General features: G+C 42.0%; 1 protein-coding gene across 3 annotated transcripts; it reads left to right on the top strand.

Moving 5' to 3' along the window:
- Positions 1 to 101: 101 nt before the first annotated feature.
- Positions 102 to 23,845, top strand: LOC126053014 (arylsulfatase D-like). 3 transcript variants are annotated; one of them, XM_049834494.1, is made up of 13 exons: positions 102 to 331; positions 517 to 623; positions 707 to 996; positions 3,331 to 3,400; positions 4,307 to 4,447; positions 5,262 to 5,383; positions 6,318 to 6,440; positions 7,916 to 8,339; positions 9,363 to 9,499; positions 11,339 to 11,473; positions 14,487 to 14,649; positions 15,671 to 15,792; positions 21,785 to 23,845. In XM_049834494.1, the coding sequence occupies exons 4-13, from the start codon at positions 3,348 to 3,350 to the stop codon at positions 22,153 to 22,155; spliced, it is 1,791 nt and encodes a 596-aa protein (XP_049690451.1). In that variant the 5' UTR covers positions 102 to 331; positions 517 to 623; positions 707 to 996; positions 3,331 to 3,347; the 3' UTR covers positions 22,156 to 23,845. The 3 variants fall into 3 exon arrangements, with proteins under 3 accessions (XP_049690451.1, XP_049690450.1, XP_049690452.1); XM_049834493.1 differs by having other exon boundaries at positions 102 to 623; XM_049834495.1 differs by lacking the exon at positions 707 to 996 and having other exon boundaries at positions 102 to 623.
- The last annotated feature ends 874 nt before the right edge of the window (positions 23,846 to 24,719 follow it).

The following is a 24,719-nucleotide window of genomic DNA, read 5'->3' as shown; positions in this document are numbered from 1 at the left end:
GAGCAGTGACAGGCTTTATACAAACCTGCACAGGATTAACTGGATAGGGAATCTAGCAAAGGCAGTAGCCATGTCATGCCAGTATTTCAAGAATAAGGACTTTGTTCTCTGCCTGGAATTCATGTAAAACCTGCACGGCAGTTCCAGTTTGCTGGCGGTTGCTGGCGGGGATCCCAGGCGGTTTCTGTGCTGGAGACTGGGGGAAGGGAGAGTCGGAGGAAAAGGAGCAAGTCCCAGCCTGCTTCCTCCCACGCGTCTTAGGGGATCAGGACCGCTCAGCGCACCGAGGAGCAGGAGGGATTTCAGAGCAAGAAGAGTAATTGAGACGAGGGTTTGTTTTCCACATCGTTAAAAGGGGTTGGCCTTTTTTATTAGTCTTGATCACTTATTGTGGTGTACTAGCTTACAGAGGGAATTACTATCTGATGTTTTCCTGGATTTCTGTAAGTAACTCTGCTGATTTCTAGAGGCTGATGTTAGATTTATGGATTAAGTCTTTTTTTTTTCATTTAACAGCTAAGGAAACTGGACAAGCCCTAGGGCCCAGTACTGTGTTCATGACAGTCCTAGCAATGTCAGTAAGAGCTCTGCTTTCAGAATGAATCAGCCCCTAACACAAAAAGGTGAATATGCATATTTGTTTTGTGGTTTTGTTTTGGTTTTGTTTTTTTTTTAAAACAAGTTTGGGGGTGTTTTTGCCCTTCAGTAAGGTTAGTGTTCCTAAAATGGCTTGCAGTAAATCAGGAAGCACTAATTTTAATCATGCTGCTGCCAGTGATATGAACACCCAAATATCTTTTAATACCACCACTGCAACTCCCTGGTTCAAAATTCACAGCTTTCCTAAGGGGCTGTACAAAGTCTCTGTCTACATACCAACATGCCTGCTGGGACCAGCTGGCTGTGCTGCATGAACCTGGGGGCGGGGAGAAAGCAGAAGGCTGCAGAGCTGTCGTACCAGCTTGGAAAGCTTATCAAGGCCCAAAGGAAATCAAGGTATTTCTTGGATGTCCAGGTCTGTCTAGTTCCTTTGCTCCACTACAGCTCACAAGGGCTGTGATGATCCTTAGCTATTCAGCGTAGGCTGCAGATATTTTCATTGCAATAATTTTGGCTTAATCGTGCACCCCAAGCCCTTTAAACACAACGCTGCCTACCAGTTGCTGGGAAGGCAGAGCTCTGCCTCCATTGTTAAAGCAATGTATAGACGTTCCCATTACAGGTAAAGACCAGAGCCGTTGCTAGTTCTTCCTTGTCGCCGGTTAATGCCTTCATGCACTTGCCTGATCACCACCTCAGCTCTGTCCTACGGGGCCATAGTTCATCAGGGCTTTGGGAGAACTGCTGTCAGGCTGTGATTCTGAGGCACCGCTACCATACGAATAAAAGATTTGAGATTCTTGTAGTCCTTTGCTTCATATAAAAGCAGGCTGTATTACAAAGCACGATATTAGGCTTCTGCATGTGCATTCGCAGTGAGGTCTTGCTTCAAACAGTCAGTGCTTCGGGTCAGAGGGATCTTGCTGCTTCCCCATTAATCCCCGACTCAGCCAGTGCGCAGGGAGGAAGAGGTCTCAGTACTGCCTTTCAGGATCTTATCAATAGAGAGGGGAGGCGTTATCAACCCTACAGAAAATTCCACAACTAACAGAGATCAAGCTTTTATTTTCTTTTTTTTTTTTTTTTTATTTTTATTTCCCATATAGTCTCAGCCATACCCAAACAAGCACCTAGATGTTACTTGGAAAAATCATCAACAGCCACCAGGTTCTGACTCTCTTTATACTATTTTCCTGGTCAGAATAACAGCATCTACATTTTTTTTAACCTTGGGCCCATCCTTTGAAATGCATAGGGCAGGATTATACTCTGCTCTGGCCAGTTTCATATTCCACAGGCATTCAAGGTAACTGTAACACTTATGTACCAAAAAAAGGCAGAAAAAAATTCTCTCAGAAAATGCTATATTTTCGCACTGGAGAACATGCTGATTTTAGAGAAAAAAACACCCACAAGTCTTTCATCAGTCAAGATGGAACCTTTCAGTTCTCTGTGTTTAGAAGTGACTTTATATTTACAAACGTGCTTTTAGTTGTTATAGAAAGTAAATATTCTTATTGGCTTTAATCTGTTCCTTAATAGAGCTGAAAACATCTTTGTTCTTTTGCTGGTTTGAAACAGACAGAAGTGTGGAAAAGTAGGGATTTTGCATGGATGGGATATTTCAGATTTTTTTCTCTTTTCACAGTGAAGGAATGAATGTCATCTCTAATTTACTTCAGGGTACACCACAAAGATGAGCGTGTATGCTAGTCCCCGATGGAGCCGGTTTGCCATGTACTTCTGCATGACTGTTTACCTGATTCCAGTGCAACATTTTCTGCAGATCCCTTAGTCTATGGCCATTCACAAGGAAAAGGAGTGCATTTCCCAAGCCTTTCTTTGTCCAAAGTGACTAGGTGTGCTCTCTATTTCAGCAAGTATAGGAAATTGCTTCCACTCATAAAATTTGCCTTGCCAGAAAAAAAATATATTAAAATTAGAAACTGAAAGGTTATTTCTAGGTTTTTAAAGTCCAGGTTGACAACTAGAGTTGGCAGGTAGAAAAACTGGCTTGTTAAATTTATAAATGGCATTAAGCTTTGGAGTCATTTAAGGAAATAATCATAATGATATTTATATTTCTGGACAGTTTTTAGTAACAGTCAGATAGAAACACCTCCTCGAATGTACTAGGTGGCATCCAAACCTAAGAACATTACAGTGCCTTCAGGATGGCTTTTCTTTGAAGTGTTTTTTTATAGTTTTGAAGCTCACAGTAAAGGTTAATTTCTTTTCCTGGACCTTAAAGATAATTTGAGATTAAGTAAAAGTGAGATACTAGTTTTACTTCTCATTACCTCAGTTGTAAAATAGTGAAACCCTTCCTCTCAATGAACACCGTCGGTTCTGTGCATGTATTGAGTAATTTGTGCCTTTAAGGCTTGTTTAAAGCCATGGGCATTTAGCCTTTTTTTTTTTCCAAACTTACTGGCAGCTGGGAACAGGGCAGATCTTGCAAAACTGGGTGCTGTGCCACCGGACCTTACCTGTCCTCCGCAGTGCTCTTTCTGCCTTGCAGTGTCAGTTCAGAGGGGCTCTGCACGCACGTCTTTGGGAAGGTAGGGACTGTCGAATCAAGCCCTCGTAGTTCAGCCCACCTCTGTTGTAGCCAGCGGCGGGCAGTGGCAATATGATTGCAGTAATGCAGGGCAGTTAATGACCAACCTCACAGACAAGATCACCAGAGACATTGGGCTCTGATTTTTTTTTTAATTTTTTTTTCACCAGAATTTATGTGACCAACTATGTACCTGTTTCACACAAGGGGAAACAATGAAATTTACCAGGGAAAACAATGGTAAGAAAAGACATTTGCTGAGGGTCTTTCCTGGCTTTTAAGTGTTGTGCTTAAGAAAATGTAAACAGATCTCTCTCTTCCCCCCCCCCCCCCCCCCCCCCCATTGAGAATCTAAGAGCAGCTAATACAGGTTTACATCTATTGGTATTTCAAGGCCTTTTACCCCACTTTTATAGGACATGGAGGTTTAGGAGTATATGTAATGTTTAGTACATTTACTATACATTTATCGTATTGCAGTATCTATTAATGAACTAGCAGTCAGTAGATATGTTCTAGCATACGTATTTTACTTCAGGTGAACATCTGTAAGCTGCCTCTTGCAAACACCTTCAGCAACTAAGACGTGCTGAGATATTCTTAGGGTCTTCTAGGGTGATAACCAAGTTTAAGCCCATTGCTGCAACCTTCATTTTGCAGATGGTCCCATGGCTGAAGCAGCACTTTCCAGATGCTGTGTGTAGCACTGGGTACGATGGATGCAACAGTCAATCCATGGCCATCGTGACTAGCACACCTCCACACCAGCCACCACCACGCTCCTGTCCCGCTCGTTCCAGGAGCCTTAACAGAAGTGTCCTACACCCCCGTACTAAGGGGTGCCTCAGGAGACTTGCAAGCATCCAACCACTCATTCTACGGCAAACGTCTGCTGAGATCAGTGCAAACCTCAATAAAGGAACACACACACAAAATTCCTGTGTGAATAAAAAAAAATAAAAAAATCACTGGTTTTAGAAAACTCAAGAAGTTTTGTAAATATTCTGGAGCTCCATCTGCTGGCAGTATTTGGTAGCTGTTTGCATCTATAAGGAGTCCTCATAAATCTTTAAGAATGATAGTTTAAAGTCTATTGTAAAGCTTACAAATGTTTTTGTAATATTACCTCTTTACTTTTAATTTCAGGAGCTGCCTAAATATTTGGCTAATTTTATGCTTGTTTCCAAGAACCTGTGTACCAAATCCTTCAAAACCCAATTTTTTATTGATACTGGCTGATGATCTTGGTATTGGAGATGTGGGTTGCTATGGCAATGATACAATAAGGTAAGAATGTATTCTACGAAATAAATTATCCCTTCCTGGTGAACTTCAGTGGAAAAAAACACTGATGACACTTAATATTAGAAAATTCATTATTAATGGATTAGTTTATCTAGATACACTTTTCAAACCATGTATAAAATAAATGTTCTACGGTAATTCAGACTGGAATAATAATTATACAGGCATGCTTGAGCAACTTTCTTGGACTTCTAATGCAGTCAGAACTTTGGAAATGTGTCTGTGCGCTGTATTTGTCAGGCATGCGTATAATTTATAAATGTCCACAACTCCAGGGTTGAAATATGAAGGACTGAGATTAGGATTTAATATCAGCTAACAATTCTAGTAGGCTTCTTATGAAATGACATCTCAGTCTATGTGATATATTTATCCCTAGTGCAGTTATCAATCTGTATATAGATTGATTGATAGAATGATTGTGTATATATATGCTGTGTTTACTCAACTTATTATAGTCTTGGAAATTGTGCTGTACTGTATCTATTAATGGAACCTTTTTCACTATGCTGCATGAGCTTTTGATGTGGGATAGACCTGAAATACCTTTCCTTTATTATTCTTGGTCTTTTTTCTTTTTAGTTATTAATAAAAACACGGGTATCCATGGAAAATTCATTCCTAAGGAGTTAAGGTATCTCAAAAAATATGTAACACAGAGCTTTCCTAGTTGAGTTGTAGATAAACAAAGATTTTTGTAAATTTGATTGTGATGTCCTAGATGAAACTAGGAGGACTGGGATACCACAAACTTCTGTGTAATACATTTTATCAGAGATGGGATTTTTTTCTTTAGGACCCCTAACATTGATGGCCTGGCAAAGGATGGAGTGAGGCTTACTCAGCACATTGCTGCAGCTGCTGTCTGTACTCCAAGCAGAGCAGCTTTCCTCACTGGCAGATACCCCATCAGATCAGGTTGGGCCTCTCTCTAATGGTTCACTGCTGTTTGTCTAGCCATTATTGCTATTAAAAATCCTCTTAAATAAATCATTTTAAAGATTAGTTGATCTAAGGATTTGGGATATCAGTGAGATGGGCAAAAATAAAGGTGACTAGATTTAGTAATTGATTTCTATGGGAAAATCCCCACATAAAGCACATTTAATGGGCTAAATGACGGCACAGAAATGGATGAAAATCCAAACAACACAAAGCAGCCAGAGGTAGAAACATGAAGAAAATTGCATAAACACTTTATATTTAGTGGTATTAAGATCACATTAAGTGTAATATTTTGAATATCCTGGCAAACTTTTTTAAAGTGAAATATGTCAGACTGTGGAATAGTTCTCAACAATAATGTTGTTTAAAACATTTAAATCACACAGATTTACTTCAGCTGTGTAAATTAATGACAGAAAACTTCAGCCACCGCATACAGCAGTAATAACCAGTGTAGCTCCTCTGATGTGTTTCTGACTTGCTAAAGGAGAAATGTAATCATGAACTGTACATTTCACAAGTGTGTACCCCTGACTCTGTAAGCTTTTGTTCTACAAAAAAAAATTATAAAAAAAAAATCTTTCTCCTCCCCGTCCTTTTTTTTAACATTATATCAAGAGAGCTTTGGTTGTAAGAGGTTGCCTGATGTCCAAACTTTGGCATCTCAGTTCCATTTGTAGACACGGCAGCATAGCTGAGGCATTGGCATTGGACTAGCAGATGGCATGGGTCTTGGAGGAGACATCCTTCTGGGGGTCAATCAGAATATCCCAGGGCATACTAAATGGCTTATAAAAAGGCACTAGGCTTAGGCAACTGAGTCCTATTCATTAGGAAGAACAAGTTGAGAAGACTGAAAATCTGAAATCGGGCTTGGTTTATTTTAAAGACTGTTATTCCTCTCTAGGCATGGCATCCGGCACTCAACGGCAGGTTCTTTTCTGGAATGGGTGTTCTGGTGGGCTCCCACCAAATGAAACTACTTTTGCCAGAATACTGCAGCAGCAAGGTTATTCTACAGCACTTGTAGGTATGAGACATAGCAACTTGCTGCCTTTTCATTGCTTGTTATTCAAATGAGGCTGCTTCTGTAGGATCAGTTAAACTGGAGTTTCTTGTATGCATAACTTTCAAAATCAGCAGGGTTTTTTAGAATGTCATCCACAAGCCCCAATGTCAGCACAGTGTATCTGATAAATCCAAAATGAGGATCTATAGAATACATAGGTGTACACTGCAAACAGAAGTAAATGCAAAGGAAAGAATCTTGTTTGCCCAGTAGAGATTGTTTTAGGAAGAACCACCAGAGATATTCACTGATCCATTAGAACAGGAAAATGTTGTCTGCCAGCTGGTACCCAGACACCACAGTGGTCTTGATTACATCTGGTGGCTAGATTTTCTGTTATTTATGCAGCCTGCTTATTATCACAGTTAAGACCCTAAAAGTGCCTTCCTTTTCTGCAAAAGCAACTCTGCAAAAAAGCTGAGATAGTTCCACTGACTTCAGTGGGTTTTGAATCAGAGTACACGTTCAAGAAAATCCTACTAACTCTGCTAATTTTGCCTGAACAGCGATTAAAGGATGTGTCTTTCAAGCACCCCCCATTTTTAAACTCTTTTGATGTAGTCAAAGGTTTCGTGTGCTTAATTGTCATTACTGTGATTTTCACACCTCTGCTCAGCTCTGGCACACTGAAGTGTCATTTAGTTCCTAAATTGAAGTGATGTACCGACTGCACACAAGCCTGTGTAAGGGGATGAACCTTCCCCAGCATACTGCAGTCTAGTATAGCTTATACTGTAAACTACATTCATATAGATGAGCACAGAACTGGTTAGCAGTTCTCAGAAGTTAACTTGTCTAGCTAATAGCCCCTAAGCCCATGGCTATAGACTGTCTGTCCTTCAATGTCAGGATAATTACACTGCTCTGTAATATGACTTCATTAAGGTTATCAGTATATGACATACTCTGATACATCCAATTGTACTGGATAATTGCAATGGCCTATTTTTGCTACTCATTTTAGGATTAATATAGACACACAGAGCCAGTATGTACACCTTCTTCCCAAAATTTGTTCTTGGACTGTGAAGGTCAGATAGAACTTGTGTGTAAATTAGTTCATAGTTTTGCATTTGGCTGTTTCTTTTGGCACAAGGGTTTTTCCAGTTTGTCCCCATCAGGCTACCTATTAATGAATGGCTACCTTATATGAAGAATAATAAGCACCAACTATTGCAACCCTATTTGTTCTTATTCAGCAAGGCATCTGAGTTGGACCATTGCCCTACATGGAATTTTAACAGATAGGTGAGGAAAACCAGCTGTTTAAGGCAGATAAAGTGCCAATGCATGATTGCTCCCTGAGAGTCTGTCCCCATTCCACACCAGCTCCTCCCTCGGCTGCACCTTAACTGAGGAGTGCAGCCAACCTGTTAGAAATACAGGCACCAAAAATTAACAATGTTGGATTTAAGATCTGTGTTTTATGTTTCCAGGGAAGTGGCATATGGGTGTGAACTGCAAATCCCGCCATGATCACTGCCACCATCCTTTAAACCATGGTTTTGATTATTTTTACGGCATGCCTTTTACCCTTTTGAATGAGTGTCAAAGCACAGATGACCCTGAACTGGCCAAGTCTTTGCAAGATACTTATTGGCTTTACACACAGGTGATCATCCTTGCTGTGCTTACTCTTTTGATTGGAAAACTTACCAATTTATTCTCAGTAAAATGGAAAATAATCATATGTCTGGCCATCTGTGGTCTCCTGTATTTCATCTCCTGGTTCTCCAGCTATGGCTTCACCAAGTACTGGAACTGTATCCTGATGAGAAACCATGGTATCACTGAACAACCAATGAATCTAGAAAAAACTACTTCTAATATGCTGAAGGAGGCAGTTTCATTCATTGAAAGGTAACCAACAAAAAATTTATTGCATTTCAAGGATTTTAAAAAATAATGTGATTACTGTGTCAGAGACCACTGGGTGAGGCAGCTGGCATGCTGAACTGCCTGTCCTGATGCTGGCCAGCAACTTGTTCTTTTCTGGCAACCCCCTACCTGTCAGCATCCAACTGCTGTCCTTTGTCTTCTACAAAACTTGTCAGCTCGTCAGGAAAAGGATGATGATTTTTTTGTGTGTGTTTATGTTATGTTAACCTGATGCAAAGGGGTCCTGGCCAAGGACTGGGCCTTCTGCCAGTAGGAACAGAAAAATTGTCTTAGCCTGATGAATGGACTGTCATAAGAAGTGTCATATGGAGTTAATATTTTGCAAACAGGGTGATAGTGAGTTTTGTTTTGTTCTCCAAGGGTGTCCTTCATTTAAAATAGTATCAGTAGCCTCAATTGAACAAGCCACTAAGTCTTTAAAAGTATTCATGTGTTAAGTCTGGGCATATCCCTGAAAAAGATTATACTATTCCTGTCAGGGTTTTTTTAAGGGAAATTGGGGGTAAGATAAATCTCTTCTGTAAAACTTCGAGCATAGATATCTCAGGTTCCTAGGACATCCTGCCTGGCCTGTGGGTGCAGTGTCATATTTGCTTCTTCCATGAGGATGTCTCAGATGCTCAGTGACATCCATGTTGATTTTAAGCAAGTGAGTCCTATTCTCCTTGCCTCTTAGAGTGTGTCAATATTTTGGCTGTGAACTTTCTTAGTTATTTATTTGATTTTCTATACATGTCTAGTTTGGATCCAGAAAAAAAAGGGCCCATTACTATTTTGGTCTTAATACAGAAACAAAATCTTTGAGGGGTGTTTTAATCCCCTCTGTCTCCCAAAACCTCAAAAATGCAAAGATGTCAAAAGCAAACATTTTTGGTTTAGACCACAATAATAACTTTTATTGAGATAGTCACTACAACACCACTGTTCTATTTCAGGTTGAGTGACAGTTTATAGAGAAATGACTATTGTTTTCTTTTATTTCAGAAACAAGCATAGGCCATTTCTTCTCTTTGTTTCCCTTTTACATGTTCACACCCCTCTCATTACTACAGAGAAGTTTCAGGGAAGAAGTAGACATGGCCTGTATGGAGATAATGTAGAGGAAATGGACTGGATGGTGGGTAAGTGGTAGTCTTGAAGAAAATCCATCATTTATTTGAATGTGGAAAAGAAATTAAAGGGGTGGTCACAGAACTCCCTTTTTGCATATGTAAAAAATGAACTTGCCTTGGATATGCAGTTAGCTCCAGAGATTGCCATACCATTACTGCACCTCTTTTTTATTATTTTTGTTTTGTTTTGTTTTTCTTTCTTAAGATGAAAGCTCAAACCCTTCTTGTAAGGATTTGTTCTTTTTTAATCACTACACTTCTGTGCTGCAGTGTTAAATGCAGACAATCAAATGTGTGCTTGATCATGTTGTCAATCAAAATGTATGACATTTCTCCAGCTCTGTCTAGTCTCAGAAGATATAAGTGGTGCTGCTGCTGAATATTGCACTATATGGAGGTTGTTTTAGGTACTTGCTCATTTTTGTCAAATAACAATCCTTGGAGCAGAAACCAGAACTACTTCTTAGCCCAAAGGCTAAGTTTAAAAGTTATGGAGTTTCACTTAATAAATTGTGTGAAGTCACCACATCATGAAGACTCGCTTAGGTCTAAATCTAGGCTCCAAGCACCAATTAGGTCTTTAAACCTAAGCCTTACTTAGTTGCTCCTTTCTGCTTCAATAGGACGGAGGAAGATAGCTACTGTTTGTATTTAGTCAAAAGTGAAGACTCTACTGACAAAGTATTCACCTGCTGCCCAGGCCAATATTCAATCCCTGAACCTTTTCTTCCTCCAGAAACCATGTTTACAAAATTGTATTCTGAGAGGAGCCTGATTGCTTCTGATGGGCAGGCTGAGAACTCCTGCAAGATCCAGTTGAACCAGAGGACTCTGCCATGCTCCTCTTCCAAACTTTTGGTACCAGTCACCTTCAGGCACAGGCTACATGAGCACAGCTGGATAGCAGAAGTCCAATAGTGTAAGGAACATGCCATGTATAGGCCAAACAGGATGGCAGCTAGTAAGGACAGAAGCCTCCAGGGTTGGACATCTAAGTAAGAGATTTGGGATCTAATTCAGAACCAATAAGCCTAGACTCAATCTAAACTCTTTTGGGGGGAAGGTGTCTATTTTTGGTTAAGGTCAATAAGTAGTTTGACCAAGGAGACACAGGAAGTCTGTAAAGGAGAAGAGCAAAAGAGCCGATCACTGCCTCATACTTTTTCCTTGTGTACTTCAGCTTTTGCTGCTGCTTCTGTAGCTATTGAAGCTGGTTTTGGTGAATATATTTGATGCATCAGGTAATGAGGACAAGCAATCAAAGATAAATCACATTCTGTATAAATATTTGATGCTATTAGTACTGAAAACATTCCTTATGAAGTTAGGTTTGAATTACAGTCTGTGAAGCTTTTACCGCTGTCATCAGGAGATTTTGGTTGATAGTATGCAGCCTGATTTCAGAGTCCTTGTTCAGTTCCTGGTGAGACACAGCAGTTTTCTATGATTAGGAATCTAGACAGCATGATTATTTAAGCTTTTCAAGATGTCTGAGGCTACACAATGGAGGCAATCCTTGACTCAGAAAATTTACAGCATAAAGCTGACGGTATTCTGAGTAGCTTGAATAAAAGAATCATTCTTTTAAATTATTTTCCAGTTGGTTTTATTTTTTATTTTCCCTTTTTATAGACACTACAAACAAATTTTGGACACATTCAGAAGCTTTATGTTGGGCTTTTATTATTTCTGTAATGCAGGAGTACTCTTTGCATTGCTTGTGGTAGCTCATAACAGAACTCATTCGGGTAAATGGAAAGATTCAGTCTTCACTGAATTCTGAGTCAAGACCTAAAAAAATCTGACAGCATCTCCGGACATAATTATGATTTTTTGCTTTGTTTATAGGCAGGCTTCTGAATGTTATTGACAAAGAAGGCTTGAAGAATAACACATTCATTTATTTTGCATCTGATCATGGAGGATTCTTAGAGGCTCACAGAGGAAATGCTCAGTTGGGTGGATGGAATGGGATCTATAAAGGTAAAATTTTGGTAGTGTTTACATGCATAAGACTTCCTCTTAAAAAGAAAATGATAGAGTAAAATACATCCAGATAGACTATATTTACTAAGATATATGCTGGGATGATAATCTTGGATTGTAGGGCTGGAGCAAATTCAGGGCATCAGCTATTCATCTTTCAGCCCCCAGACAGGATCACTTTCACCAAAGCTACCCCTGACAGCTTTATTGTCTAACCTATCCTTAAAGACCTTCAATGATTCCACAGATAATCCAGTTTTGATTGTCTGTCCTACTGGAGAATTTTTCCTGGTACTTACCTTTGATTTCCTTGCTGCAGTTTAAGCAACAGATCTTGTCCTGTTCACCAATCTACAGAGAAGAGATTCTTCCTTTCCTCCTTGCAACAGCCTGTTGTTGCAAGGTCATTATGTATTTCAATGCTATTATGTTCCCCCTCGTTCTTCCTTTCTTTAGACTCCAGTATGTTTGTACCTCCTTCTAGTTCCATGTTGTCTTTAAATATCATAAGCATACTATCTACTCCATAACTCAAAGCACTGCTTGGAAATGTTGTAGTATCATGGAATATCTGAAGTGGGAAGGGACCCATAAGGATCATTGAGTCCAACTCCCTGCTCCTCACAGGACTACCTAAAACTAAACCATATGACTAAAAGCATCATCCAGATGTTCCTTGAACTCTGACGGCTTGGTGCTGTGACCGCTTCCCTGGGGAACATGTTCCAGTGACCGACCACCCTCTCAGTGAAGAACCTTTTCCTAATGTCCAATCTGAACTTCCCCTGACGCAGATCCAGAACACACTGCTTGGAGTCTCACTTGAAACAGCCTTCTGTTTTTCCACGGCAGACCATTATCTATGTCAACACTGGCAGATATCATGATGACTATTTTCTTGATATAGTTTTCCAGTTTGTCATCTATCATATAGAATGAGTCTAGAAACATCTATGACTGGCTTGCAACACAGTGTCAAAAGGTCTATGGAAATGACGATCTATCATATCTCTTGCATGTGCTCCCTCCAGACTGCCAAGCCTCGAAAAGCCACTGTGGCAGCTTGGCACTTACTGTATAATGAAGCCTGACAACTGCTCCTGTCACTTATTTCCCTATGGAAGAAGATTCAGGTGCCTTGACCTCGCTCAGCATCAAAATGCACATTGTAGTAGTAAGTTACTTGATGAGCCACACAAGCTATGTTTGATACAGTTTGGATCTCATGCAGGAATAATACTAAATGCTAAATTAGCTTTCAGTTATGAAGTTTTCATACCAGTAACAGATGCAAAAAGGCCAACAGGCTCACTTGAATAGCTTAGAACCTAACTCAAGAAATTCAATTCTACTAGCCTAACACAAGTATATTAGTAACAGGAGAGTCCGGAGAGGAAACCTGGATGTCACTAGGCAGAGATTTCAGTATGAGAGGACAATGATGAAATCATGCCTACTTAGAGAGGACACAAGAGGAGATAGAATTTCAATTTAGATATTAATAACAGAAAGGCATTCCCATTTATGTCCACATACAGCAGAACAGGGGGCATCCCAGTGAACCTAACTAGCAATGACTCAAAAAAGATTTAAAAATTCAGTTTAATTCCTAAGTATCTGTAGAACTCGCTGCTGCTGCTAACAGGATATTATAAACAAGAAGATAAGATAAGCCACGCATATGAATAATAAGAACAGTCACTAGTGCATAATAAAGCATGAGATACCGTTATCTTACATAGCACAAAGATTATTGCACAAGCAGCTGGACTTGCCCTGTTTATAATCCATCACATCACCCTGGCAGCCTTTAAAACTAAGCTCTGGGAACCTTGCCTCTCAGCTGTAACTATGAGCACATCTCCTCCACAGCAAAGTCCAGCATTACTTAGCAAAGCCAATGGCTAGTATAAACCACTGTTCAACTGCTCATTTACTAGCTGAGCTAATAAACTAGCTTCAAGTTTTGTTTGCCAATTTGCCTACAATGCTTTCCAGCAATGACTCCTTGATAGGAGGAATAACAGAGCAAAGGTCATGTAGGTACCTGAGCTTCAACATTCTGCAAATTTTTTTTCCAACTGGACCCTCAACTTGGAGTTCTGGCTTTAAAACACGTTATTTCATTAATATCCTTGACATCTATAATTCATATCTGTAATTAGTTAATGGTTCTCACTTTGAAATACTATTCAAAACAATTAATATTTTGACTTGCAAGGGAGCCAATACATGGAGCACAGAATTTAGAAGATGACTAGAGGAATGCAAGAGAAACCAAGTTAAGAAAGACTCTTCAGATTACCTCAAGACAACTTCAACAGAAATGTAGGTGGAAAGTCTTCATCACTGTGGCATATTCAGAGCACTCCCCTATTTACTGCATGGGTTCTGCACTCTTCCGTTGGGGACCACCTCAGTGCTTCCCTGGGACTGTAAACTCCTGGAGGGTGATCAAACATTATCCTAATTCCCCTCACTGCACTCCAGGACTGCAAATCATTTCATAATGTTCCTGCTGCCTCTGATTGTGAACTGTCTGACAACCAAGCTGGCCCAGTGTTAATCCCCCTTCCTCAGGCACCAAGTGGGGCTGCAACGTCTATTCCACTGACACCAAGTCAGATTTTGATTTTTATTAATAATAGACCTTTTTCTTGGGCTTGTTATTAGGGAGTGTGGAGATTATTCTCAGATATGACATTCAATTAACATTATGGGTCAGAATGTCAGAGGGTGGAATTGTTTCTCTTCTGCCAAAAATGCTGCTTAGTAGTGGGTTGCTATATGTGCCACCCAAGAAAGCAGTATAAAATAAAGAGGTTAATAATACTTATTTTTAAAAGTAGAATTTGCACTGGAGTCATTCTACTGTTCTCCAGGTTTTAGTGTGTTGTCATTAAAGTTGTTTGAATATTCTAAAAGCTTTAAAACCTTTTATTATATATGCATGATAAACATCTAACATCTTTCATTCTTTTATCTTTTTTGGTACTCTCCCCTCCAACAGGTGGAAAAGGAATGGGAGGCTGGGAAGGAGGGATTCGTGTCCCAGGAATAGTTAGATGGCCAGGAATGTTGCCTGCAGGGACAGTTATCAATGAACTGACAAGCCTTATGGACGTTTTCCCAACAGTGGTTCACCTGGCTGGAGGGGCAGTGCCTCAGGACAGGTACAAAGGTGGCTTCATAAACCATATTTGCTCCCCTTTCTTAATTTAGACAGAAGCTGACTATATATGTCATGCATCCTAACAGCCACAGGTTAAATTCTGTTTTTCTTAACCAGGCAATTCTCTAACTTTCTTTCTGTGTAGCTTTCCCCATCTTGTCTGCTTATATGGAAAAGGCAAAGGAAAACAGTATGTTTTATCAAGGGTTGTTTAGCTAATTCAGTTTTCTAATCGCTAAAAGGCATCCTGGTTGATGTGGGACACTGGGATGACTGTAAAAAAAAAAACCCAAACCAAACCAAAAACCACAAACAAAAACCCCTCTTTTAATCTTACTCTTTATGAAAAATGCACAGATCACAAAGCGGGTTGGTCCTGTTGGAATGCTTGGACAGGCAAGACTAGGAAGCCAGGTTCTTCATGAGTAGGGAAGGTGGAGCAAACGGCACATGGCCTGCATTTGGCTGCCAGTACCTGAGAAGTCGCTTCCTCAATAGTAAACGATTTGTAGCATCTACATTAGACTCCTCTAAAGAACACAAGAAAGTGTGGGTGGCTAAGCCATTTGGGCAAAAAGCATAAAAGTACTGGAGGTGTGTAACTAAACTGTTAGTCAATGCAGTAAGTGGTGGGTTTTTTGTTTTGTTTTTACAAAGCCTCAAGCTCACAGAGCTATCGGTGACTTTGGTGACATCCATTTTGGGGAGCAAAATTAAAAGCTGTGAACCATGCCTTCACTATGGTTATCACTCCCAGGAAAATTATAATAATGGTAATTTATCTCCCCAGGCAGAATGTGTGAACTAGCTGTAATTGCAAAAACTGCTAGTAACTGCTAATCACTGGTCTCCACCCATCCACACAATGAAAAATCTCAGGGCTCAATAGCTCAACAGTAGCTTGGTTTAGAAATGACACTTGAAATCTTTAATGCTGCATACGTGGAGAGCGAGTACTGCTCGCACTCCAGCTGCAGACTGGAATTCTTAAGCAGTCTGGTGACTCCGGTCCTCTCCATCAGGGTAATCGATGGGCGCACCTTGCTGCCTTTGCTGCAGAGGAGAGTTCAGCACTCCGGGCACGAGTTCATGTTTCACTACTGCGGTGTGTTTCTGCATGCAGTGCGGTGGCACCAAAAGGACAGTGAGTATAACCATCCCCCCTCCTGCCAATCAGATGATGTAACGACCTCTAGCTTCCAACAGGGTATCACGTAAAAACATTCCTACGTGTATCTGGAGTAAGTTCATTGCCTCAGACTCTCAGTTCTTCTGCAAGGTGCGGAAAGCCTTCGTTGTCAGCGGTCCTGCCTTGCTTGAGATGAAGGGGTTTGCTTCCTGGGTAGCATAGCTTCAAGAAATTTCCCTGTCGCTGCGGCATTTCTATCGCTTTTGCTGCAAAAGCATTCAGGATCAGCTTTAGTGCAAGATTGAAGAAAAGGAATTGCACACACAAGGTCTTTATCTTAAGCAGTAGTTTGTTTGTCTTCAATAGCCCTCTCATTTGTTTCCATTTTTTAGCTGTGGCATTAAACAAGCTGACTGCAGCTGTAATGCTTTCCTGAGCTTTCAACAGGGACCCAATCTTTGCTGATGTCACCCTCCATTACAGTGTAAAAGAGAAACAGCCCAGTGACTGGTAGTTGTGTCCTTATTCCTGCTTGGAATGGAGGATGGTATTTGTGTAACCAAACACAGGTGCCTGAGTCTGAGGTTGGTTTACAGTCACCAAAGAGATGCAGATGTTTACAGGGTGTGACTCACCTCCTTCTGATTAGCACATCTGGGCCAGATCAGTCATGCCTGTTTCTCTCCACTGACTAAAAAGGGAGCTGAGGCAGACCATATCAGATATAAAAATCACCCTTATATTAACTTGAAGTTAGTTGAGATGACTTGCACCTTCTGTGACTGGATGACATGACAGTAAGTTGATGAATTCATGGGGATACTGTACTCGGGTTTTTTCATTCTGCACATGTGGAAAAATGCAGGAGCTGATGGAGTAGGCCATGCCTACTCATCTTCCCATCCTTCAGAAACTTGAATGACCCCCTCTAATTTTTGTTTTGCTTTCCCTATCTGTGAAGTGAGAGAATTACAGAGTTCTTGAGACCTCAGTTAGATAACAGTTACAAATGCTAGGGCATTCCACCATCAGCAGCTGTTCACACTCAGCTGGTACACTGACAAGGTGCTGGCTCTTCAAAGAGCACTTTGAGTGCTGACCATGGGGTGAGAGAATGTTAGACAGCCCAGCAGGAAATCCTTCTTACGCCACAGTGTTAACTGGGTGATCTTTCTTGTGCCTGTTTTTATTTCCTTTCTGATACAATGACAGTATCAGGTACAGATCGTATCAAGCCAAGAATCTACTTGTTCAGTGAACACTTGAAGACTACAAAACTTACCTGTGCTTGCAAATATTTCAAATTTGACTTCTCTGTTCCCCTAGATACACAGACAGAGGAAAGAATCAGGATAACAGCTGAGAGCTTTGCTGTCTGTCTTGTTGGCAATGAATAAATACATACCACAGTTGCAACACCAAACTCTTACTCATGCTGCCAGTTTAACCTTGAGATCAGGGCCCTTGTTGTCACGCCACGTTCAACAGAAGCAGGGCTCCTGCGCAGGAAGTCACTGCACTCAGCTGACAGGAATCATGGAGGAAAGGGACTAAGGACTAAATGTGAGATGATGCCAGGTGCTGTGGTGGAATTTTTAGGTTCTTGATCCCCATAGGTAAATCTGGGTACTTCATTCCAGGAAAAACATGTAAGCTATACAAGCCATACAGTACTTGAGGAGCTAATGCCTTCAGGGTGAGATCCAGACCACCCTGTGCAGTGCTCAAGGAGCTATATTGTAGAAAATGCTAAGTACAAGGGTGTTTCATAAATCCAGCTCTTCTGTGGAGTGGAGCACCTTCAAGTCCTCTAGGAAAGGTTTGGGTTTGTTTTGTGTTTTTTTTTTTTTCTCTTGGGACTCCTCATTCTCTATATCCTCTGGAGCAAACATGCTGGTAACATTTTTTCCAAGAAATGGTGCTTGGTCCCGGCACAAGCAGGCAGGCCTGGTCTTGGCAGCTCGGGGCCTTGCTGCTTCGCCCTGGCTGAGGAGGTGGACGCCCCGATACCACCGAAGCTATGAAACGAGGTGATCCCAGGGCGGAAGCCACACTTGAAGCACATGCTCCAGGCCCATGTTTTGGCTGTCTCAACTACTTCTTTAATTCCTTTCTCCATTTGGGCACAATCAAACTGCATCGTCTCCGAGTGACGTGTAAACCACCACTCTGCACCTTTGCTCTTCCTGAGCCGGTTGGCCCTCACGATTAGTTGAGCCCACCCCACAGCTTAACCCTTTCGGCACTCGGTTTTAGTTAGTTTTGGGTGATCATCTCCCTCTGTCGCTGCCGCAGCGCCTCTTCTTTTACTACGCCCATTAACATGATCAAAACACGGAGGCGAACACTGGAGGGCGGCCCGGCGCGGCCCTGCCCTGGTGAGGCACCGGGCGGGGCTGCGCTCCCCTCAGCCGCCGGAGGAGCCGCCGCCAGGGGGCAGCGCGGCACCGCCAAGCGCCACAACGGCCGCGGGGCGGCGGGCGGGAAATGAACGCCTCAGAGGAGGCGGAGGTTACGCTCTCCAAAAAAAAAATGAAGTAAAATAAAGTCTCCCTGGCTCTTCGGGGCAGGTAGCTGCTCTGCTTTTCATTTTCACGTCTCGAGGGGCCCTGTATGAAAAGCCCACTCACAGGTTTGGGGACGCAGAAGGAGCACGGCCAGGCCCCTCAGCGCCAGGAGACCTCGCCAGGCCCAGCCATGTGGAGGGGCTTCATTTCCAAAGTGGTGTCACCACAGGTGCCCACCTGAACCACATCCCGAGCTCCCGCCCAGAGGCTGGAGCTAAAAGCACCAGCAGAGACAGACAGGGCCCTAAGCCCAGGGAGCACAGCACACGGAGCCCGCAATAGCCTCCACTTGGCAGAACGGTGAGAGTCACTGCTTTGAACCTCTCTCCCCCTGTACCCAATACTCAGCAGACTAGGGAGTTAGAGACTGGCCATGAGCTGCCACTAAAGATGTGAGACCACAGTTCACTGGACACAGGCTGGTGCTAAGCTGGTCCCACCCCAGAACCACCAGTAGCTCCAGGTGCTTGATCACATCTAACCCTGAGCCCATTCGCATCTCCGCATTACCTAAAGCAGAACAGCTGTCAGAAACTTAAACCTCTTATGCCTCTAAATCCACCACTATTCTTAGAGATCTATCTTAATTTCTTTTTAATATGTATATTTTCTGTACAAAGAGAGCTCTGTCTGATTGCAGAGACTCCTGGAAAAATTCCTACTAGAGGGATCACACTGCATGTCCCTAGTGAAAGGCTAAATGCATACTCCATCAAGGGATGAGGTTGAAGGACCACTTTTTGGGTTAAAGGACTCCCTCTCAGTTCTTGTTCTCCTAGGTTACAATTTTAGTTCAGATCAGCAGGGTGCTTTTGAATCAAACCCCTCTTGAGCATACCCACTCATTGTGCTTTGGGTTGCATTGCAGAATGGGCTTGGAGATCTTAACTTCAGTTTGAATGAAACTAAACTGTAAAATAGGCTCCAGGATCATACCTAATATGTTATAATTACTAAAAGATGTCATGGTAGATAGGACCAGACAGGTGTTAGCCCCCAGTAAAACAGCCCCAGACAAACACAGCATGGTGTGTAAGCCATCAATAGCTGTTCTGCTCTACAGATCAGTTTCTAATAGGCCGCACTACCTGTAACATAGACACAGGTACAATATGCAGATGCAAGATGCATTTTGTGTTCCTGTGAAGCCACAGGAACGGCTAGATCTCCTATGCATGCCTTTCTACAATTTTCCCATCGAAACACAACTGCTCATGGCAAGGGAGTTGAAAACAATGGGATGTTCTGCATATAAAAGACTGGCTAATCAAGTATTACCATATGGTTCAGTTTTCAGCCAAGCCAGAAATTCTGATTCTTTGCTCCAACTGCCATTACTTCTGACTGGGCTGACAGACTTTTTAGTCTGTTTTAGCTCATTTACAAGTATATCACGTTCATATTACATATTTATTGTCTGTTTACTTCTATCTATGGGACAGGCTAGATATGAAGCCATTGTGTCTTGATGTCACCCAGGCAGGACCCATCAATTAAGCCCTTCACAGCAGCCAGAAGAATCCTTTGTCTATATGTTAAAGAGTCCTTTCCTCTACCACAGCACAATAAGGCTTATTAGTGACAGTCCATTTCTTTCTGCTCGTTAAACTGATTGATTGTTACCAGATGGGTTTGAGAGATGGTTGGACTGAAGAAGCAGGTTTCCTTTCCCTTGGACATATTACATTAACATGTTGCCCTAAAATTCACAGAGATCCTTCAAATTCTGTCAGAGCTACTTCAGTAGCAAATTGCATATCCCTCTTTGCCTCTTGGCGATGACTGAAACCCCTGCTGCTTCCATCACCACTGATTTCTACCACCTTTTTTTTTTTTTTTTTTGATCCCTCTGTAACCCAGCTGTCTACTCAGCTCACCAACACAGGTTAATTATGATCAGACTCACTGTATCCTTCCAAATGAACTAATAAGGAGCTGGCTCTCTCCCACTCTGCAACTCCAGTAATTAGTTGCAGCTGTGAAAAGTGAGTGTGAAAATTTTGCAGAAGCAGAACAATTCTCCTCAGATACTCTACACTCACTTCTCTGAACTGCCTTACAGTGTGTAAGTAAGTTATGAGGGATTCAGCTCAACTATTAATGGAAAAGAATGACTAGTTGTTAGTTTGGTTTTTCTGAACACAGATCACAAATTCCTACATATAGCTAGATAAGTCTACCTGTCCATCTCTTATTTATCTATTAAATGGTCATTTTAGCAGTATCACAATAGCACTCTGTCGCGTCCCAATATCTCAGGACGATGACTCAGGTTTGCCGATTCCCAGGTCAGGATTAAGGTGAAATGACACCAGGGATCCTTTAACTCACAAAACTCACCTTTTATTCACTCAGAACAAGAATTGGCATGCCTACCACAAAAACTGGTATGCTCACAACAAAAATTGGCATGAAACCATGTCAGGAAACTGCGTAACATGTGCTAGCCGTGCATCACCAAACATATACTACAGGCCTTGCTTATCTGGGGATCAGTTCAGGGAAGACAATAAGGAGAGCCCTCCCGTTGAGTCCCGAGGTTCAGAGCAGACCCCCTTGCTTTCTAGACTCCTTCTCCGAGAGGATCCCAGGGGCAGCTGGATCCGCTCTTAGTCCCAGACTTGGTCAACGGTTTACGTCTAAAGGGAAGAGGTGTAGGGATTATGGAAAAGGGAAAAGGAGAGAGAAGAGTAAGATTTCACTGGTCCTGGGTCCAGCGTTGGTTCAGTCAGCCGTGGGGTCCGGTTCTGGTGGACTTGCGCACCCAGGGGTTCAGTTTGTGTCCTTTTATCATCCTTGCCCCTCCTTCAGGCAACTCATTAGGCTAATTAGGTAGCCTTTGGGCCATGGGCTTGGGGGTCGTTTGGGAAGTGGCTTCCCCTTCCCTGCATGGTGATCTTTCATCATACATGGTGAGCTGCCCTGCTCAGCACCTCAGACCCAGGAGCTGTGCACCCTCCGGCCTGCCCTCCCCCTCCTGTGGCCGATGGGTGCTGATCGGCTCCTTTTCACAGGGGGCTCCTTGCTGGGCAGAGTTTCTTGTTATGGAGAGTCAGTGGTTAAGCAGAACTTGCCCCACCACAATGTTTGAGACATTAACTCCTTCAGTCTCTCACACCCCCCAAGTGGCATGTAGAGTTTTACAGGGACACAAGAAAGTGGCAGAGACTCTCTCTGCGCTCAAAATATTAGACCTAATCATTCACATAGTGTACATGGCCCTGCCTGTACCCAGAGCCCAGGTGTCCCTGTGAGCCATGGAAACCACCGTGAATCCCTGCCAGCTCCCAAAAAAGCCTTTCCCCCATATGTGACAACCATGACATAAACTTGCCCTACAAATGGCAAAGTAGATCACTTAAAACATAAACCAACATTTCAGGGACCTCCCCCGACTCCAAATGCCATTAAGCTGTTCCAATGTGCTTCTTCTGTGACAGGTGGCACCGTATGGAAAGCTCATTATGCTACGCCAGTATTCCAACCAGAAGCCTCTGGGGCCTGTTTTGGAAGAGGAATTTGCCCGTGTTTTGGGGATGGTGTAACCCATCATGACCCTCCGCTGCTGTTTGATCTCTCACAAGATCCTTCTGAGGCAAATCCTCTATCAGCTGACACTGAGCCCCTGTTTGACACTGTAACAAGGAGAATAGGAAAAGCTGTGGAAGAGCATCTCAAGACACTGACTCCAGTCCCACAACAGCTGTCTCCTTACAATAATATATGGAAGCCATGGCTACAGCCATGCTGTGGCACATTCCCGTTCTGTTGGTGTGATGAAGAAAACAACAAAGTACATGGCATGCTTTAATACCAAAATCAAAGTACAGCTAGCTTTAAAACAGCTGATAGTTTTCACATTCATGTGACTACAGTCATACATAGATATAGGTCAAATTACACTGGAATAACTGAAAGGGCCATAATTGATGCTTTTTATTCAAACTTTTTTCTTACCTGCAGAAATTTAATAAGCCTCTAGTTTAAAAAAAAAAATATTAAAACTGCTCCAAATATATTCCACCTATGGGTCACCTCTATAATCTATCCCTCAAGTGCATAATTCTGGATCAAATACCCAAATAAATGAAACAAAATTTTTCCTTACTGATATTCAAGGAAATTATGAATGATAAGAAAGCAAACTTTAATTGCAGCAGTTTGTACGGATAATATGCTCGTTAAGGCAATAAGACTGAGCCCAAGAGGGGATCTCCATTCAGGCCTTATCTTTTTTATGAAAAAACCTGTCCTGTATTTAAAAACACAACTGCACATTTAATTTGGAAACATACCAAAACACATTGGCCTCTAGGAAATAAACACCTATTAATTTACAGCAATTTTTTCCCTCATCTGTACATTCATTTATCTTTCATGTAAGAATTCCCAGGAGAAACTGAACTGATGAGTATGTTTTAAAAATTAGGTAGCTAAAGTTATCATCTCAAGTTCAGCAGCGAAGTATCTAGCTATTCTGAAATGCTAAACCACAGCAATTCCTACTGACATACATTTTCCACATTAAGTCACCTCACTTGTGAGGGCATTGAAAATCATCACCCAGCTGCCTTGACAAGATAAGTCCCAAATTTCATGATCTGTGAGACCAGTTCCTAAGTGGCATGTCCCCACTTGAGTGTTAATGCTCCTGATTTCAAGAGTCCTATTATGCCCTACAAAAAACATGCGCTTTTTTTTTTTTGAGACAGCACTTTGTTTTTAGTAGGAAGTATTAAAAAATTCACTGAACACCCTAATCACTTCAGCGTACAGGTCATCTTCCCCAAGCCAAGGAAGTGTCAGCACTCTGTACAGTCATTAGGGAAGGGGAGGGAATTAAAATATCTAATCCTCTCTTGCTGCCCTCAGGTTAAAAAAATTCATCTCTCAATATATAATCCTAACCATGCTCTTGTGGGGTTTTGTGTCCAATCCGATTTTTAAGCAGAGGTTCCTGCATTTTCTGCCTCAAAAGTAGATTGTGTGCCAGAGACTCAGATTCAAACTTCTAAGCCTTCCTGAACACCATGTATTCACTCCTACCACACAGCTAAAGGTCACCAAGATTTTAAAAGTAACAAGAGACAGTAAGAGCAGCACAGCAGGTGCTTCAGGTGACTTGCTTCCTTAAAGCTAGCCACCTTGCAGAACCAACCACAGCAGCGCAGCTCTGTTCCAAGGTTGTCCGTGTGTCATTTTTTGCCTTTCAGAAACAGGAGGAGATAAGGCAGCCCACAGCAGTTGATAACCCCAGAGCAGTGCGCTGCTCTCTCAGCTCCTGAGCTGCAACAACAGGTCCCAGCCCTTTCACCAGCCTCAGGACAAAACAGCATGTTGTACCTGGACTATGCAGGTTTCTGCAGTGTTTTCAGGCAAGCTCCTGATTTACACCCCCGATGTGGTATGTCAATGTTGTGATAAGTCACTTATTTTGCTCTAACCAGCACAGGTTGTGACCATGATGCAGCACCAAAAGCAAGTCTCCAAAAAGCTGACCGGGCATTTCTTCAGGTTATTTCCTCTTTTACCTTTCCTCTAAAAAGTCCCCAAGCAAGTTATGTAGAAATTATTCTGCATAAATCAAAGTGCTAATCTGACAATGAGCTGATAGGACACATCAACGTCACACTTGACAGAAGTATCTAAAAATATATTTGTTCTTACTGGTTGATAGCATTTAAATCCACATCAGCATTGCTAAGAACTTGTCAGAAGTTTTGACATTTTTCTGTGGCTGACAAGCACTGAAACCAGAGCAGCTGCATTTTGCTGGATTCATGCAGAAAGAATAGAGCATAAAGGACCATGCATTTTAAAGCCAGTTTGGGCGATTCAGAGATGGAGGAGAAATCTTATTGTTCAGTGGGGAACAAAGCCGAAAGCTCTTCTCTAGAGTCAAATCAGTCAGTTCAGTAACATCTACATTGCCAGTTAAGCATGAGGATAAGCTTTTTCTCAGTTCACCTCACTGCCCTCTCCACCTGCCCACCACCTTCATACACAAGAACATGCCCAGTCACACACTAGGCCACGATCAGAGCATTTACCAGGGGATGGGAAGGTGTTCGAGCACCCACAAAGCAGGTAAGCATAGGTCCAAGCTCCTGCTGACAGACTAGGAAGCCCAGTACATCAGCAAAACCCCTGAACTCCATCTCCAAGCACACTGTGAACGCTTTAGACCCAAGTTTAAAGCCAGGCTAAGAGCTAGCAACATGAGCAGAGTGCATTTGCATCGGCTTATACTGTGTCCATCATGCAAGCCTGCCCTTTACCTCACAGAAAAAAATATCACACCATATAAAAGTAAACGTTAAACATTTGTGCAACACCTCACTCCCCTGAAAGGTAAATTTGCTAAACTGCCATACA

Source organism: Accipiter gentilis, chromosome 31 (genome assembly GCF_929443795.1).
Source record: "Accipiter gentilis chromosome 31, bAccGen1.1, whole genome shotgun sequence".
In the NCBI taxonomy this organism is placed as follows: Eukaryota; Metazoa; Chordata; class Aves; order Accipitriformes; family Accipitridae; genus Astur; species Astur gentilis.
This window is presented reverse-complemented; position numbering and strand designations above follow the sequence as displayed.